Raw genomic sequence first — 14,124 nt, 5'->3', positions numbered from 1 at the left:
TTTTTTGCAATTTCGTCCGCCTTTTCGTTCCCTGGTATACCTTTGTGGCTCGGCGTCCACACAATGTCTGTTATAATGTTTAGCTCGGAAAGTTTCCTAATAATTCTGCAGGCAATGCTGTGTGTAGGTTGAGGTTTACTAAGAATTTGACATGAGCTCAAACTGTCTGTGAAAATTACCAATTTTCTGACCCCTTTTCTACTTGCAATTTCGATGGCCTCCTCCATCGCAAGGAGTTCACCGAATGAGGAAGAAGTTTTGAATGGGATATGAAAGGCATGTTCAGATTTGTCCGCAAGGTCATAAACACCACATCCCGTCCCTTGGCCAGACAAAGAAGCGTCAGTGTACATCACCTGGAAATTATCAGTCAGGTAAAATGTGGTGTTCGTATGTCACGGTCGTCAAAACTCGAGAACGGCTGAACCGATTTGAATAATTTTGTATTGTTCGGTATAATACCAGATCCAATGATATCACTAAAAACTGGAGGGTTGCCACCTATTTGAAAATTTTTAAACCCAATTATATTGATAAAATAAATAAATTATTACAATATGGGTATCAAATTAAAGAGGTTTAAGAAAGATAACTGCTGGAAATATTTTTGACGAGGGTTGCCACCCATTTGATAATTTTATCTCGGTCGAATTGATAAAATAAATGAAATATCGCCATGTGGGTGTCAAACTAAAAAGTTTTAAGAAAGCTTACAGTCGAAAATGTTTTAAAGGAGGGTTGCCACCTGTTAAATAATTTAGCGCAATTTAATTGATAAACTAAATGATATATTACAATATTGATATTAAATTTAAGGGGTTTAAGAAAGATAACTGCTGGAAAATATGTTTGAGGAAGGCTGCCACCTATTTGAAAATTTTAATTCAGTTAAATTGATTAAAGAAATGAAATATTGCAATGTGGGTAGCACACTAAACAGTTTTTAAAAGACCTACAGTAGAAAATATGTTTGAAGAGGGTTGCCACCTGTTTGAAAATTTAACTCAATTAAATTGGTAAAATAAATGAAATGTTACAATATCGGTACAAAACTAACGGTACTTGAGAAATGTTGATTTAGAAATCTATATATATATATAAATGTTGTGTTGTTGTTGTTGTTGTAGCGGCTACTAAGCCCCGTTCGGGGCGGTTCATCCATCAACGTTGTCGTCTATTTCAGCTAGGGGGAGGCCCAGGAAGTGTGCTACTTCCAGAGGGGCTGTCCATATGGACAGGGGCGTTAGCTGAGTGGGATTCTCAGGGCTTGTGAAGAGGTGCCGGGAGTCATGCGGCGACTCTCCACATGCCGGGCATTGGTTGGGCACATCCTCGTTGATTCTGTTCAGGTAGATGTTGAGCCTGCTGCAATAGCCTGAGCGAAGTTGGGCTATTGTATTGAGGGTATCCCGAGGCAGACAAAGTTCTGTCCCGTCCACGTCCGGTGGTTGTGTGCCTAGAACGGCATTCACAGGGCGTGAGTCTACATAACTTGAGCGTGATTCTCTGTGAATGCCGTTCAGGGCCTGTCGGTAGGTTGACGGGTCCAGAGGTTGTTTAATATACCTCTGGACTTCGTCTGTCAGTTCGTAAAGATGCCTCCTGACGTGCCGTGGCCACGTCTGTGGCTCCCAGCGAGGAACTGCTTGCAGAGCATTATGTTATGCTCCTTTACTGGGAGCATCTGGGCCTCGTCGTAAAGGTGGTGTTAAAGCGTCATCAGGAGGCATCCTGTCGCAGTTCGTAATGCCGTGTTTTGGCAGGTCTGCAGCTTCATCCACTGCGTCCTGCTAGTCCCCGGCGACCATACGGGCGCTGCGTAGTTCAGAACCGGCCAGCCAATTGCGTTGTATGTTGCCAACAACGTTTCTTTATCTTTGCCCCAAGTGCTGCCGGCCAGCGACTTGAGGACATTGTTGCGGCTCTGTACTTTGTTGACAATTGCGGTTGTATGCGCCGAGAAGGAGAGCAGACTGTCGAAGGTAACTCCGAGCATTTTCGGGTTATTAACCGTCGGTATTGTTACGTCATCGACGTGAATACCCAGTGGCAGTCTGACCTCCTTCGTCCAGGTGGTGAAAAGGGTTGCCGAGGATTTCGTAAGGGATAGGGCAAGGCTCCTTGTAGTGAAGAAGCGAGAAAGTTCGGAGAGGTAACCGTTTACTTTTGAGCACAAGTCATCAATTCCATTCCCAGACGCCATGATCGAACAATCGTCAGCATACGAGACTATATTAACACCCTCTGATGGCTCAGGAAGCTTAGATATGTAATAGTTAAACAGTAGCGGGGACAGGACACCACCCTGTGGTACCCCCTGTTTAATTTTACGTGGCTTGCTGGTTTTGTCTTTGAAGATTACTGAGGAGTGTAGACCACTCAGGTAATTTGCCGACCACCGTTTGAGTCCCTGTGGGAGTGAGGAGGCCTCTATATCTTCTAGTAGCGTTGAATGACTGACAGTGTCGAATGCCTTGGACAGGTCCAACGCTACTAGAATAGTTCTCTCACAGGCGCGGTTTCGGTTTAGGCCACGAGTTATCTGAGTGTTTATGGCATTAAGTGCTGTTGTTGTACTATGCACTTTACGGAACCCATGTTGATGCTTCGCTGGGGTCAGGTGGTACGTGAAGTACGGGAGCAGCAGGGCCTCGAGTGTCTTCGCTACCGGGGAAAGGAGAGTTATCGGGCGATAGGACTCTCCTTTGTTGGCTGGTTTCCCCGGTTTGAGCAGTGGGACCACGCTCCCCATTTTCCAGATGTCTGGAATGACGAGTGTGGCCATTGACACGTTGAGGACCTCCGTTAGGTACGCTACTCCCGCGTACCCAAATTTTTCAGCATCAACATGCATATTCCGTCGGGTCCAATGGCTTTGGAGGCTTTCGCCTTCCCGATGGCTACCCTTACCTCACCGCTGGTGAAAACAAGATGCGCACTAGGTTTTGGCATTTTGTGCAGCTTACTGGTCACTCGACGTTTGGCTTTATCCACCGGAGGATGCAGAATGAACTGCCGGCTAAAATAGCTCGCGCAGCTCTCCGGGTCCGACGAAGCGTGGTCACCAAAGTCATCTCGACTCTGTCGTCGCGCTTCGTCGGGTTGGACAACGACCTCACGGTTGACCAAAGCTTGCTCACACCAGAGGCGAAGTTGCAGGTCTTAAGATGCTCTTCCCATTTCTTCTTATGTACGTTCACAAGTTGCCGAATCTCCGAATTGAGATCCCTAATACGGGGATTTCCGGGATCGGCCTGACGAAGGTTGTCGCGCTCATCAGCTGGAACAGCCGCTTCGGCAGGAAAATTCGGACGTGGATCCTTAATACATCCTGCTGGGATGAAGCGAGCTGCAGCAGCGGTGACAACCCTGCGGAACTTACGTTCACCTACATGAACGTCAGTTGGTATGGGTAGTGAAGTGAAGGCGCCCTCAGTAACATCCGTGAAGCCTTTCCAGTCAGCTTTGGAAAAGTTGACATAAGTCCGGTGATCCACGGAAACAAAGTCGGCAGGTTTATCAATCGAGATGACTATGGGCAGATGGTCTGATGCTAGAGTCAGCATAGGTCGCCATGATACGCTGTTTATCAGACCAGCGCTGACAATTGTTAGATCTGGCGAGCTGCAGCAGCTGCCCATAATGCTGGTAGGTGCGTCGTCGTTCATTGTGCAGAATGTCGAATCGTCTATCTGCTAAGCCAGATGTATTCCCCTACGATCATTTGACAGGCTTGAGTGCCAGAGATCGTGGTGCGCGTTAAAGTCACCAACTACCATACGGTTTTCACCTCTGAGTAGCGCACCTATTTCAGGGTGATATCCTGCCGTATGTCACGGTTATCAAAACTCGAGAATGGCGGAACTTTTAACTTTTTTTTTTATATTGTTCGGTATAATACCCGAACCAATGATATAGGTGGAGGGTTGCCACCAATTTGAAAAATTTTAAACCCAATTATATTGATTAGATAAATGAGTTATTACAATATGGGTATCAAAATAAAGAGGTTTCAGAAATATAACTGATGGAAATATTTTTGTGGAGGGTTGCCACCTATTTGAAAATTTTAACTCAATCAAATTGATAAAATAAATAAAATATTGCCATGTGGTGTCAAACTAAAGAGTTTTAAGAAGGCCTGCAGCCGAAAATATGTTTGAGGAGGGTTTCCACCTGTTTGAAAATTTAACTAAATTACATTGATAAAATAAATGAAATATTACAATGCTGGTATTAAATTAAAGAAGTTTAAGAAGGATTACTGTTGGAAATATTTTTATGGAGGGTTGCCACCTATTTTTAAATTTTAACTCAGTTAAATTAATAAAGTAAATGAAATATTGCTATATGGGTATCAAACTAAAGAGTTTTAAGAAGGCTTACAGTCGGAACTATTTTAAAGGAAGGTTGCCACCTGTTAAAAAATTTAGAGCAATTTAAGTAATAAATTAAATGATATATTACAATGTAGGTATTAAATTAAATAGGTTTAAGTAACTGCTGGAAATATTTTTGAGTAGGATTGCCACCTCTGAAAATTTAAATTCAGTTAAATTGATAAAATAAATGAAATACTGCAATTTGGGTATCAAACTTTAAATTCTTAAGAATGCTCACAGCCGAAAATATGTTTGAGGAGGGTTGCCACCTGTTTGAAAATTTAACTAAATTTAATTGACATAGGTATCAAACTAAAGAGGTTGAAGAAAGAAAACTTTAGAAAATACTTTTGTGCAGGGTTGCCAACTTTTTGAAAATTTTAACTCAGTTATATTGATTAAACAAATAAAATATTGCAATGTGGGTATCAAACTAAAGAGTTTTTAAAAGACCTAAGACGAAAATATGTTTGAGGAGGGTTACCACCTGTTTGAAAATTTAACTCAAATAAACTGGTAAAATAAATGAGATGTTACAATATCGGTACCAAACTAAAGGCAATTGAAAAAAATCTTGATTAAGAAATATTTTCAATAGGATTATGCCCTAAATGTAAAGACTGCAAATAGTGGAACTAAGTCAAATATTACATAATTGGTTACAAACGAAAAGTGTTAAGCTAAGCGTACACGGTAGAGAAATCTCTAGAGTTCTACTGAAATAAAAATCTCCTCTCTGAATTAAGTTTACACGGTAGAGCAACTCTAGGAGATATTCACTCTAGCTAGAGAAAAAAATAGAGAAATCTCAACGTACTCTACAAGCTGTGTACACGGTAGACAATAGTTACCTCTCGCCTGGAGTTAGTTTATATTATATTTGTATTTATATAAAAACCACGATGTAGAAAATATAGTTGGCGCCATCAGCGGAGCGCTAACCTTTCGTCGATTTGACAGCATTCACATATTTTCTGACGTCATAAAATGCATTTTCGCAATATGGACAAGAATTAAATTTTCAAATTGTACTTAATTGCCGAAAAAAATTGTACCTTAAAGTAGACAAATGTACCTAAAAATTAAACATGGCAACCTCTCTCTTCGGTACTATGTGTATTTATGGACTCACATCAAACAGTTTCTCCGAGCAGTTCCAGCCAAACTACTATATAAATTTATGTCGGTATTCACCAAGTTGAGCAAGTGACCTGGCACTCTGATAAAACAGCAGATAACTGTAGCAACACTCAAAAAAAACCTGTTGAAAAATGCGACTATATATCGAGTATATTTTTGTTTATTTTTAAAGTTTTTTGGTAAATTTAAACGGCGAATATGTATTTTTCTCGTTTACACATTTTGTGTGTGAAAAAACTGTTTTTGCTAGCAGCTTTACACAATTATACGGGTGAAATTAAATAGCAGATATGTATTTTGTAGCTTGTACACACTTTCGTAGTAAATTTACGCACACCACAACTGCTATATTGCACTCTAAAAAGTCCGAAATTTAAAAAAAACTTTTCGTTGAATAATCGTGCATGCAATATCGCAAATAATTAGGTAGGAAATCAGTAACCTACCTTTTACCTAGGAAATCTACACAATTTTTTTTGTAGAGTGAACGACTGTTGCCAGAGTGCCAGACCACCTGCTCAAATGTTTTAAACAATAATTATGCCCCTTTGCAAAGGACGGAGGCTATTGGAAAAACCAATGAAAATAAGAGGATGATTCTCATTTGATTCCCATTATTTGGCTACGTTCTAAATGTACTTAAAATGGTGTGCTTGTTTTGAATATACGATTTAATGTCGTAGCCATTGTAAAATTTAACAATCTGTAATGAAGTTCATTGTCAAGACTTTACTATACGTCTCCGTAGAGCAAAAAGTCTATTTAGCTTGCTAAATAGAGAGTAGAGTTGTCGTAGAGTTTTCGATCTAGCTCCGTTGGACTGTGTACATGACGAAAAAGTCTCGCTAAATAACTCTCACATAGACTTTGTAGGTGAGTCTCTCGTAGAGCTCTATTGAGTGTTTACACGTATCTAGCGAGATTTTTGTCTAAATCTCGCGTTTTTTCTCTACCGTGTACACTTAGCTTTAGGGAAAGCTTTACTAAATATTTTTTTTTTTTATGTTTCCACTTATCCAAAAGCCGGACAGTTTAAATGAAGAAAGAATTTACAAAATCCTATCAAACGAAGTGATTATAATATCAACGAGGAGTTGGTATACAACTTTCGCAATGAAAAAAAAGTAATAAAACACTACTGATACAAATGAAAAAATAATAAAAACCATACCTAACGAAAACATAAATATATCCCATTAAAACTGTTTAACAAATGCTTAATGAAAACTTAAAATTGTTGTCACCATTCTCTAACATTATAAAATTGTTAAATTTTAATCATAAAGAATTTCACTTGGGGTCGCCATAGCCTACTACGTACTACATATATTGCTAGTAAAGAGAATGTGCCTGCTTTAGCGTTGAGTTTTTCCGACTTTCAAATATCTAAGAATGTACCTTAGTAAAATACACATCTCCCTAGCAATACCCACATTTTCCAGACATGTTTTTGCTAAATTAGATGAGCTGCTTCGTATATTTATCAAAATTTTTCGAAAAATCAGCGAGAGCAATTTTAAAAACGTTGGATAATATTATGAAGATTATGATTATTATTATTATTCTGATCTATTATATACCCAATTAAACATTCATAAATTAAGGCGTGTGCAGAAGGGAATTTATGATCGCACATTGCAAATGTTAAGATAATAAGAGCTGCAGAACTGACCCACTCACGAACAAATTTTACAAGGGCGTGTAATTTCTGGAGTATGCCAATGACATCTATATCATCGGTAACAAAAACCTCGAAGTCTGTCCTGCCTTTTCCAAGTTGGATAACGAAGGCAAGCGATTGGGTTTGGTGATCAACGAGTACAAGATGAAGTACTTCCTGTCATCAAACAAAGAGTCAGAGCATTCGCGCCTTGGCACCCACGTCACTGTTGCCAGTTGTTATTTCGAAAAAGTAGACAATTTCTTTTTGTTAGGAACCAGCATAACACCGATAATAATGTCGGCATCGAAATCCAATGCCGAATTAATGTAGCGCACAAGTGCTCCTTTGGACTGAGTAGGCAATTCGGGAGTAAAGTTCTCTCTCGGCGTACAAAAACCACACTCTATAAGTCACTCATCATGCCGATGCTGGTATATGGCGCAGAAGAATAGACAATGACAACATTCGATGGGGCAGCTCTTGGAGTATTCGAGAGAAAGATCTTACGGAAGATTTACAGGCCCTAACCCGTTGGTGACGATGAGTACCGCAGACGATAGAACGCTGGCTTCGCCATGTCGTTCGAATAGGAACCACGTTCCAGGTCTAAAAGTATTCGACTCGTAATCCGCTGGTGGTAGCAGAGGAAGAGGGAGGTGCCCACTGCAATGGAAAGGCCAAGTAGAGAAGGACTTGGCTTCACGTGGCATTTCCAATTGGCGTAAGTTGGCACAGAGAGAGCGACTGGCGTGCTTGGTCGAATTCGGCTAAAATCGCTTATGCGGTTACAGCGCCAAATGAGAAGATGCAAATCATAAATGACATTCTTCTTGGATGTGTCAGGAGGAACTAAGTGAACATTCCTTATAAGATTGTGGCAAGGTTTCGATGAAAAAATTGCATTGCCGTAGCTCTCGCTTCGTCTGGAACATCTGCGACATTGTTACCAGATGGAAACACTTCTCATTTAGGTCTTATGCTGCCATTGAACATACATCGAACTCCCTCGTGCAATATTTCCAGATCATCCGGTATGGGAAAATTACTTATTACAAAAATGTAAACTCATTGTTTGGGAGGAGTGCACAATGGCACATAAAAAAATCTCTAGAGAATGCATTGATATTTCTCGCAGGAGATTTTACGGAAACATTGTCGGAAGTTTCTCGATTGACACCAGCGGGCGAGATAAATGCTTGCTGCCACATACTGAAATTGAAATTAGGTGTGGCAATTATCATGTTGCGGAATATTAATCCGCAAAACTCTGCAACGGCACGCAATTCGCAGTTAAGAAATTGATGAACGTAGTGGAAGCAAAGATTTTAACGAGGCCTTTCAAAGGTGAAGATACATGTTCTCATCCCTTGAATTCCCATGATTCTGACCGATACACCATTTCAATTTAAAAGATTTCAATCCCCAATTCTATAGGCGTTTGCAATCACAATAATTAAAGCTCAACTTCAATCTTTGGAAAAGTGTGGTTCAGATTTAGATGCTCATTGCTTCTCACATGGACAAATCTATGTGCATGTCGGCATCTCAGGTAGCCTTGATATCTACGTAGAGAATGGAAAAACGAAAATATTGTGTACACACAAGTATGCTTTATTTCGTTAATCATTTATAATCCATGTAACAGGAATCTGCCACAGCAAAGCGTGGCAGGGTACAGCCAGTAATATAATAATAATAGATTGGCGCTTACACATGTTAGTGTTTGGCCGAGCTTCTCCTCCGATTTGTGGCGTGCGCCTTGATGTTATCACACAAAGCGGAGGGACCTACAGTTTTACGCCGACTCCGAACGGCGATTGTATTTTTATGAGAAGCTGATTTTCATGGCAGAAATGTACTCGGAGGTTTGCCATTACCTGCCGAGGGACGACCGCTGTTAAGAAAAAACCTTTTTTCTATATTTTTTTCGATGTTGCTTTGACCAGGGCTTGAACCAAAGTGATGCGGAGTGGAAGCGCGCACTGCTTAACATTACACCACAGTGGTCTTTAATATAGAGCACACTAAAAACTAATTTTCATAAAAAAATTCGTACGTGTCCTACCCGTGACACACGTTGCCCCACCCGTGACAGAGGAATTTCCGATTTTTTTTTATAATAAAGCAATAATTTTTTTTGTGTGAATATATTGTGGCTTATTAACATTTACTTCAGTATAGTTACTGAGCTTTGTACCACGACTATGTGCTATGTGCTAGACTCCTCAGATGAGGAGGATCGCGACTGGGCAGATACCCTCGCACTGAGCCAGCTCAGTCTGGGATTTGATGATTCTGAGAGACCGGCTGCGACCGAAGGAGCTAAGGAGCCTCAAGGCAATGCCAAGCCCGACAAGGAGAAGGACAAAGAGCGGAAGAGAAAGATGGGGTACAAAAGCTCTCGTCGATTCCTCGCGAAACTGCGAGAGCGCGACCCCGCCACTTTAACACCAAGGGACAAGGCTCTTCAAAAGAAGCATGCCTACATTGTTCGGAAGTATAAGGGACTCCGCGAGGAGAAAGTTTCGAATGCTTCCGGAAGTGTGGCCGCGGTCTCTGGAAAAGCCACCAACTCCCAAAAAAGGGACGCTGTAACCAAACCCCCCTCTGAGGGCGGTAGCAGTCTGCCGACGAAGAAAGCTGCTACCCTGTCCGCTGTTGGAGACAACAAGCCGTCGCAATCACTGAGGCCCAAGGTGCCGAAGACCGCGAGGCCAGTGTTCCCACGGCTGGACGGGGAGAAGGCCTCGACGTCGGCAGCTGCTATTGCCTCCGGTGGTAAGGGACCGGTTGCACGCACTCCGAAGAGACAACTGTCTGGCGACAAGAAGACATAGCCTGAGCAGAAGCGGGTGAAAACTTCATCGACCTTATGCTCAGCACCAGAGCTCCAGGTAGTAATCATAGACCGGAATCACCCGGAAGGCAAGATTCCGACGGAAAAATGGTTGCTCTTGGAAGAAAAGATTATGAGGGCACTACTTGGCGAAATGCAGCGTACCAAAAACAACAACATTGGTAGGTTTGATGCCAAGTGGCAGAAGGGAGTCAAAGTTGTTGGATGCGGTAACAAGGAGTCGTTAGACTTCCTAACAAACTGAGTCCGCAACCAAGATGAACTTTGGGCCAACGCACGACTAAAAGTGGTTCCGCTCTCAGAGGTGCCATCCCGTACGACAGTGCGAGTTGTAAGATATGGCATCGGTCACCTTAGGGTGATCATCCCCGATGCTGAAAGAGAATCCGAAAAGCCTAAAGGTGGTGCAGATTAATCTTCATCACTGCAGGGCAGCATCGGAGGATCTGCTGCTCTTCATGGGTGAGGAAGATGTGTACGTGGCCCTAATACAAGAACCCTGGCTAGTGGCGGGGAGGGTCACAGGTCTATCCACTAGCGACTTTCTACTTCTCACCCCACAGACCGAAGGTAAAATTAGAAGCTGTATTCTGGTTAAGAAAAGCACTAATATTCTCTTTCTTCCCCAATTTAGCGATTCGCACATGACAGTGGCAATGTTGGTGCAGAGGGGAGCACCCGACCTCATCCTCTCATCTTTATACATGCCATACGATGTACCCGATCCCCCGTCAATATCCTTCAGGAAACTCACCGCCTGGGCGGAGCAATGAAGGATCAATATGGTGGCTGGCTATGACGCCAACGCTTACCACACGGCGTGGAACAGCTCGAACATCAGCGATAGAGGCGAGTCACTCTTTAGTTACTTATTATCCACAAAACTTACTATCTGTAACAAGGGTAATCAACCCACTTTCTACAATAGAATAAGGGAGGAGGTTTTAGATATAACTCTTGTAACTAACTCGAACAATGTTAGGGTTGACGGCTGGCACGTCGCGACAAAATGATCATTTTCTCATCATTGTCGCATCGTATTCTCCATTAACCTAAGCTGACCGACACTAAAACCTTATCGAAATACTCGTAGGAAAATTGAAACAAATTCAGCCAGTTCATGTCTGGAGCGAGTCCACCGTACACGGTGGACCCAATTTCAGCGGACCAACTGGAGGGAGCGGTCCTCTGTCTAACGAAGTCTCTCAACGAATGTTACATAACAACCTGTCCCGAGAGCAAACCTAAGCGACACCCAAGGTGGTGGAAGGCCGATTTAAGGCGGCTCAGGATAGCAGCTAGGAAAGCTTTCAATAAAGCGAAGTTCACTAAGAACGCGGAGGACTGGGACGAATATCGTCGCAACTTCAATGCGTTCAAGAAAGAGATAAAGAAAGCAAAGAAGGTTTCGTGGTCCAAATTTTGCGAGGACCTCGAAACGACTACTGATGCCGCGCGACTAAGAAGGTACCTCTCGAAAAACCCGGCTCCTCCTGGTTTTCTTAAAACGCCAGGAGGAGGGCACACCGAAAGCAGCCTTGAAACACTGGAACACCTTATGAACGTCCACTTCCCTGGCTGCGGTGACGCAGGGGACACAGAAACTCCTGTGACAGAACACCCTAGTACCCACAGGCAAGGCAGTCCAGTGGACGAAATCATCACTACAGACAAAGTAGCTTGGGCTATCAGATGCTTCCAACTCTACAAATCTCCGGGAGGGGATGGGATCTTTCCAGCCGTGCTACAACGATCTGCAGATCACGCGACGCCTTACTCCTGCGAGGCTCAGCATGCCTACCGAACGCTTGAAACAGCCCTGCACGAGGTTGTTGGGAGTATAGAACACGCACTGAATCACAAGGAATATGCGCTGGCAGCCTTCCTGGACGTGGAGGGCGCCTTTAACAATGTTAATTTGGCATCCATACACTGCTCCATGGTGGCTGTGGGACTGGACCCATTGATCACTCTCTGGATCGACAATATGTTGAGCACCAGAAACATCAATGGCTCCTTGGGAACATCAGAAGTAAAGAAAACAGCCACACGGGGCACACCTCAAGGGGGGTGCTATCCCCCCTACTGTGGAACCTCGTGCTAAACGAATTCCTGCTTCGTACATCGAAAGCCGCTAAGGTCGTTGCAATTAACGATCTGTCAGGGTGGGCAGAAAGAAACGGCCTAGGGGCCAATCCCACTAAAACCGAACTTGTTCTCTTCACCAAGCGATATAAAATAGACAATTTCCGACCTCCGTCCCTCAATGGAGCAAATCTCAAATTGTCAAAAGAAGCAAAGTTTTTGGAGGTTATTCTCGAATCTAAGCTTTCCTGGAAAAGGAACACCGAAGAGCGGAGAAAGAAGGCGCTCTACTCCTGCAAAGCTACTGTTAGAAAATACTGGGGTCTGCGACCGCAGATAATACCGTGGATTTATACGGCGGTAGTTAGTCCTATCCTCACCTATGGCGCGCTGGTATGGTGGAAGGCGGTTGACACCAAATCCCATCTACTCAACTTGCAAAAGGTGCAACGACAATCATGCTTATGCATAACGGGGGCGATTTATTAAACGCCCCAGGCATCTCTAGAGACCCTGCTGGATATTCCACCTATAGACCTATATGTTAAAAGTATCGCAGCTAAAAGCGCTCTACGACTCAGAGCGTCTAACAGGCTGCGAACAACTTGCAAAGGTCAGCCCACAATCCTCGGCAGAGTGGGGGTGGAATACAGCCGCTGTGACCATCAGGTCACGGAAATTGACTTCAATCGAAACTTCTATATCCTTTTTCCTGACAGAAGTGACTGGGAATTTAATATTGCTCTCAGCGATGACGAAATACCCATCTTCACGGACGGCTCCAAAATGGATATCGGAACAGGGTCTGGGGTCTTCTCTCAGGAGTTATCTATGAGGGAGTCGTATAGACTCCTATACCACTGCAGTGTTTTTCAGGCTGAGATATATGCAATCCATATGGCGGCAAGGTTGGTGGGCATGATTGACTTAGCTCCATCTAAACTTGCCTTCGTTGTTGACAGTCAGGCGGGTATCCAAGCTTTAGGGTCGGCAACGACTAACTCGTTATGTGTTAAAGAATGCCGAAGATCCCTACAAGCTCTACAGCAACACACAATCAATCTTTACTGGGTACCGGGACATTGTGGGGTCCAGGGAAATGAGGAAGCGGACGAATGTGCTAGGAAGGGATCTGAGATGGGGCTCGGGGAAGCGACTCAAATCGTAAAACCCCCCATGCGATTTCTGTCTTCAGAAGTCTAGAGACTGACCAGGGCAGCTACCAACAGTAGGTGGGTAAACCTTCACACCTGCAGGGTATCGCGATCACTCTGGCCACGGCTCGATGAACGAAGAACAAGGAGTCTATTAAGGCTTTCAAAGTCAAACGCCAGGCTTCTCACAGGAATACTAACGGGACACTGGACCATTGGCCACATGGCCGCCAGGTTCGGAGCCCCGCATAATGATTTCTGTAGAAGCTGCAGGGATGAGGAGGAGTTAGAATCCGCCAAGCACTTCCTTGGCGAGTGTCCAGCACTTCGAGGAAAACGCCTCAAGTTTCTTGGGGACCACTTCTTCGAGAATCTGGATATCTTGAGGAAAGCTCCTCTGGAAGGACGGCTAGGATTCGCCAGAAAATCAAAAAGGGTTCGAAGACATGTAGGGATAGGCTTGGGGTAACCCCCATGGGCATCACAATGGGCCTCTGCGGCCTCCGAATGAACTCTTTCAGAGCTGCCCGTTTAACCTAACCTAACCTATGTGATGGAAAAATGGAAAAAGCAACAATGTGTAAGCGGTAAAAGTTATAGCTGCTATTTCGGAGATCACCACATCTCATCATACTTCTCTTTCTAGACGTCAGCACGGATCAGTACATCGATGATGCGGGTTCGATCCCTGCCGAAGTCTAGAAAAAGAAGTCCGATGAGGAGATGTGGTGATCTCCGAAATAGCAGCTATAACTTCTACCGCTAACGCTTTGATGTTTGTTCCAAAATAAATAGTTTAGGATGAGCGTGCATGAAACTATAAAATAAAGTAAATTAATGAAT

The 14,124-nt window shown here is 43.4% G+C and overlaps 1 protein-coding gene across 1 annotated transcript; it reads left to right on the top strand.

Annotated features, from left to right (window-relative positions):
• Positions 1 to 9,678: 9,678 nt before the first annotated feature.
• On the top strand, positions 9,679 to 13,948 carry LOC118754331. Its single transcript, XM_036489205.1, has 2 exons — positions 9,679 to 13,039; positions 13,360 to 13,948. Exon 1 carries the CDS (start codon positions 11,163 to 11,165, stop codon positions 12,144 to 12,146), a length of 984 nt encoding a protein of 327 aa, XP_036345098.1. The 5' UTR covers positions 9,679 to 11,162; the 3' UTR covers positions 12,147 to 13,039; positions 13,360 to 13,948.
• The last annotated feature ends 176 nt before the right edge of the window (positions 13,949 to 14,124 follow it).

This window comes from Rhagoletis pomonella, unplaced genomic scaffold, assembly GCF_013731165.1.
Source record: "Rhagoletis pomonella isolate Grant_MI unplaced genomic scaffold, Rhpom_1.0 Rhpom_scaffold_03723, whole genome shotgun sequence".
Taxonomy (NCBI): domain Eukaryota; kingdom Metazoa; phylum Arthropoda; class Insecta; order Diptera; family Tephritidae; genus Rhagoletis; species Rhagoletis pomonella.
This window is presented reverse-complemented; position numbering and strand designations above follow the sequence as displayed.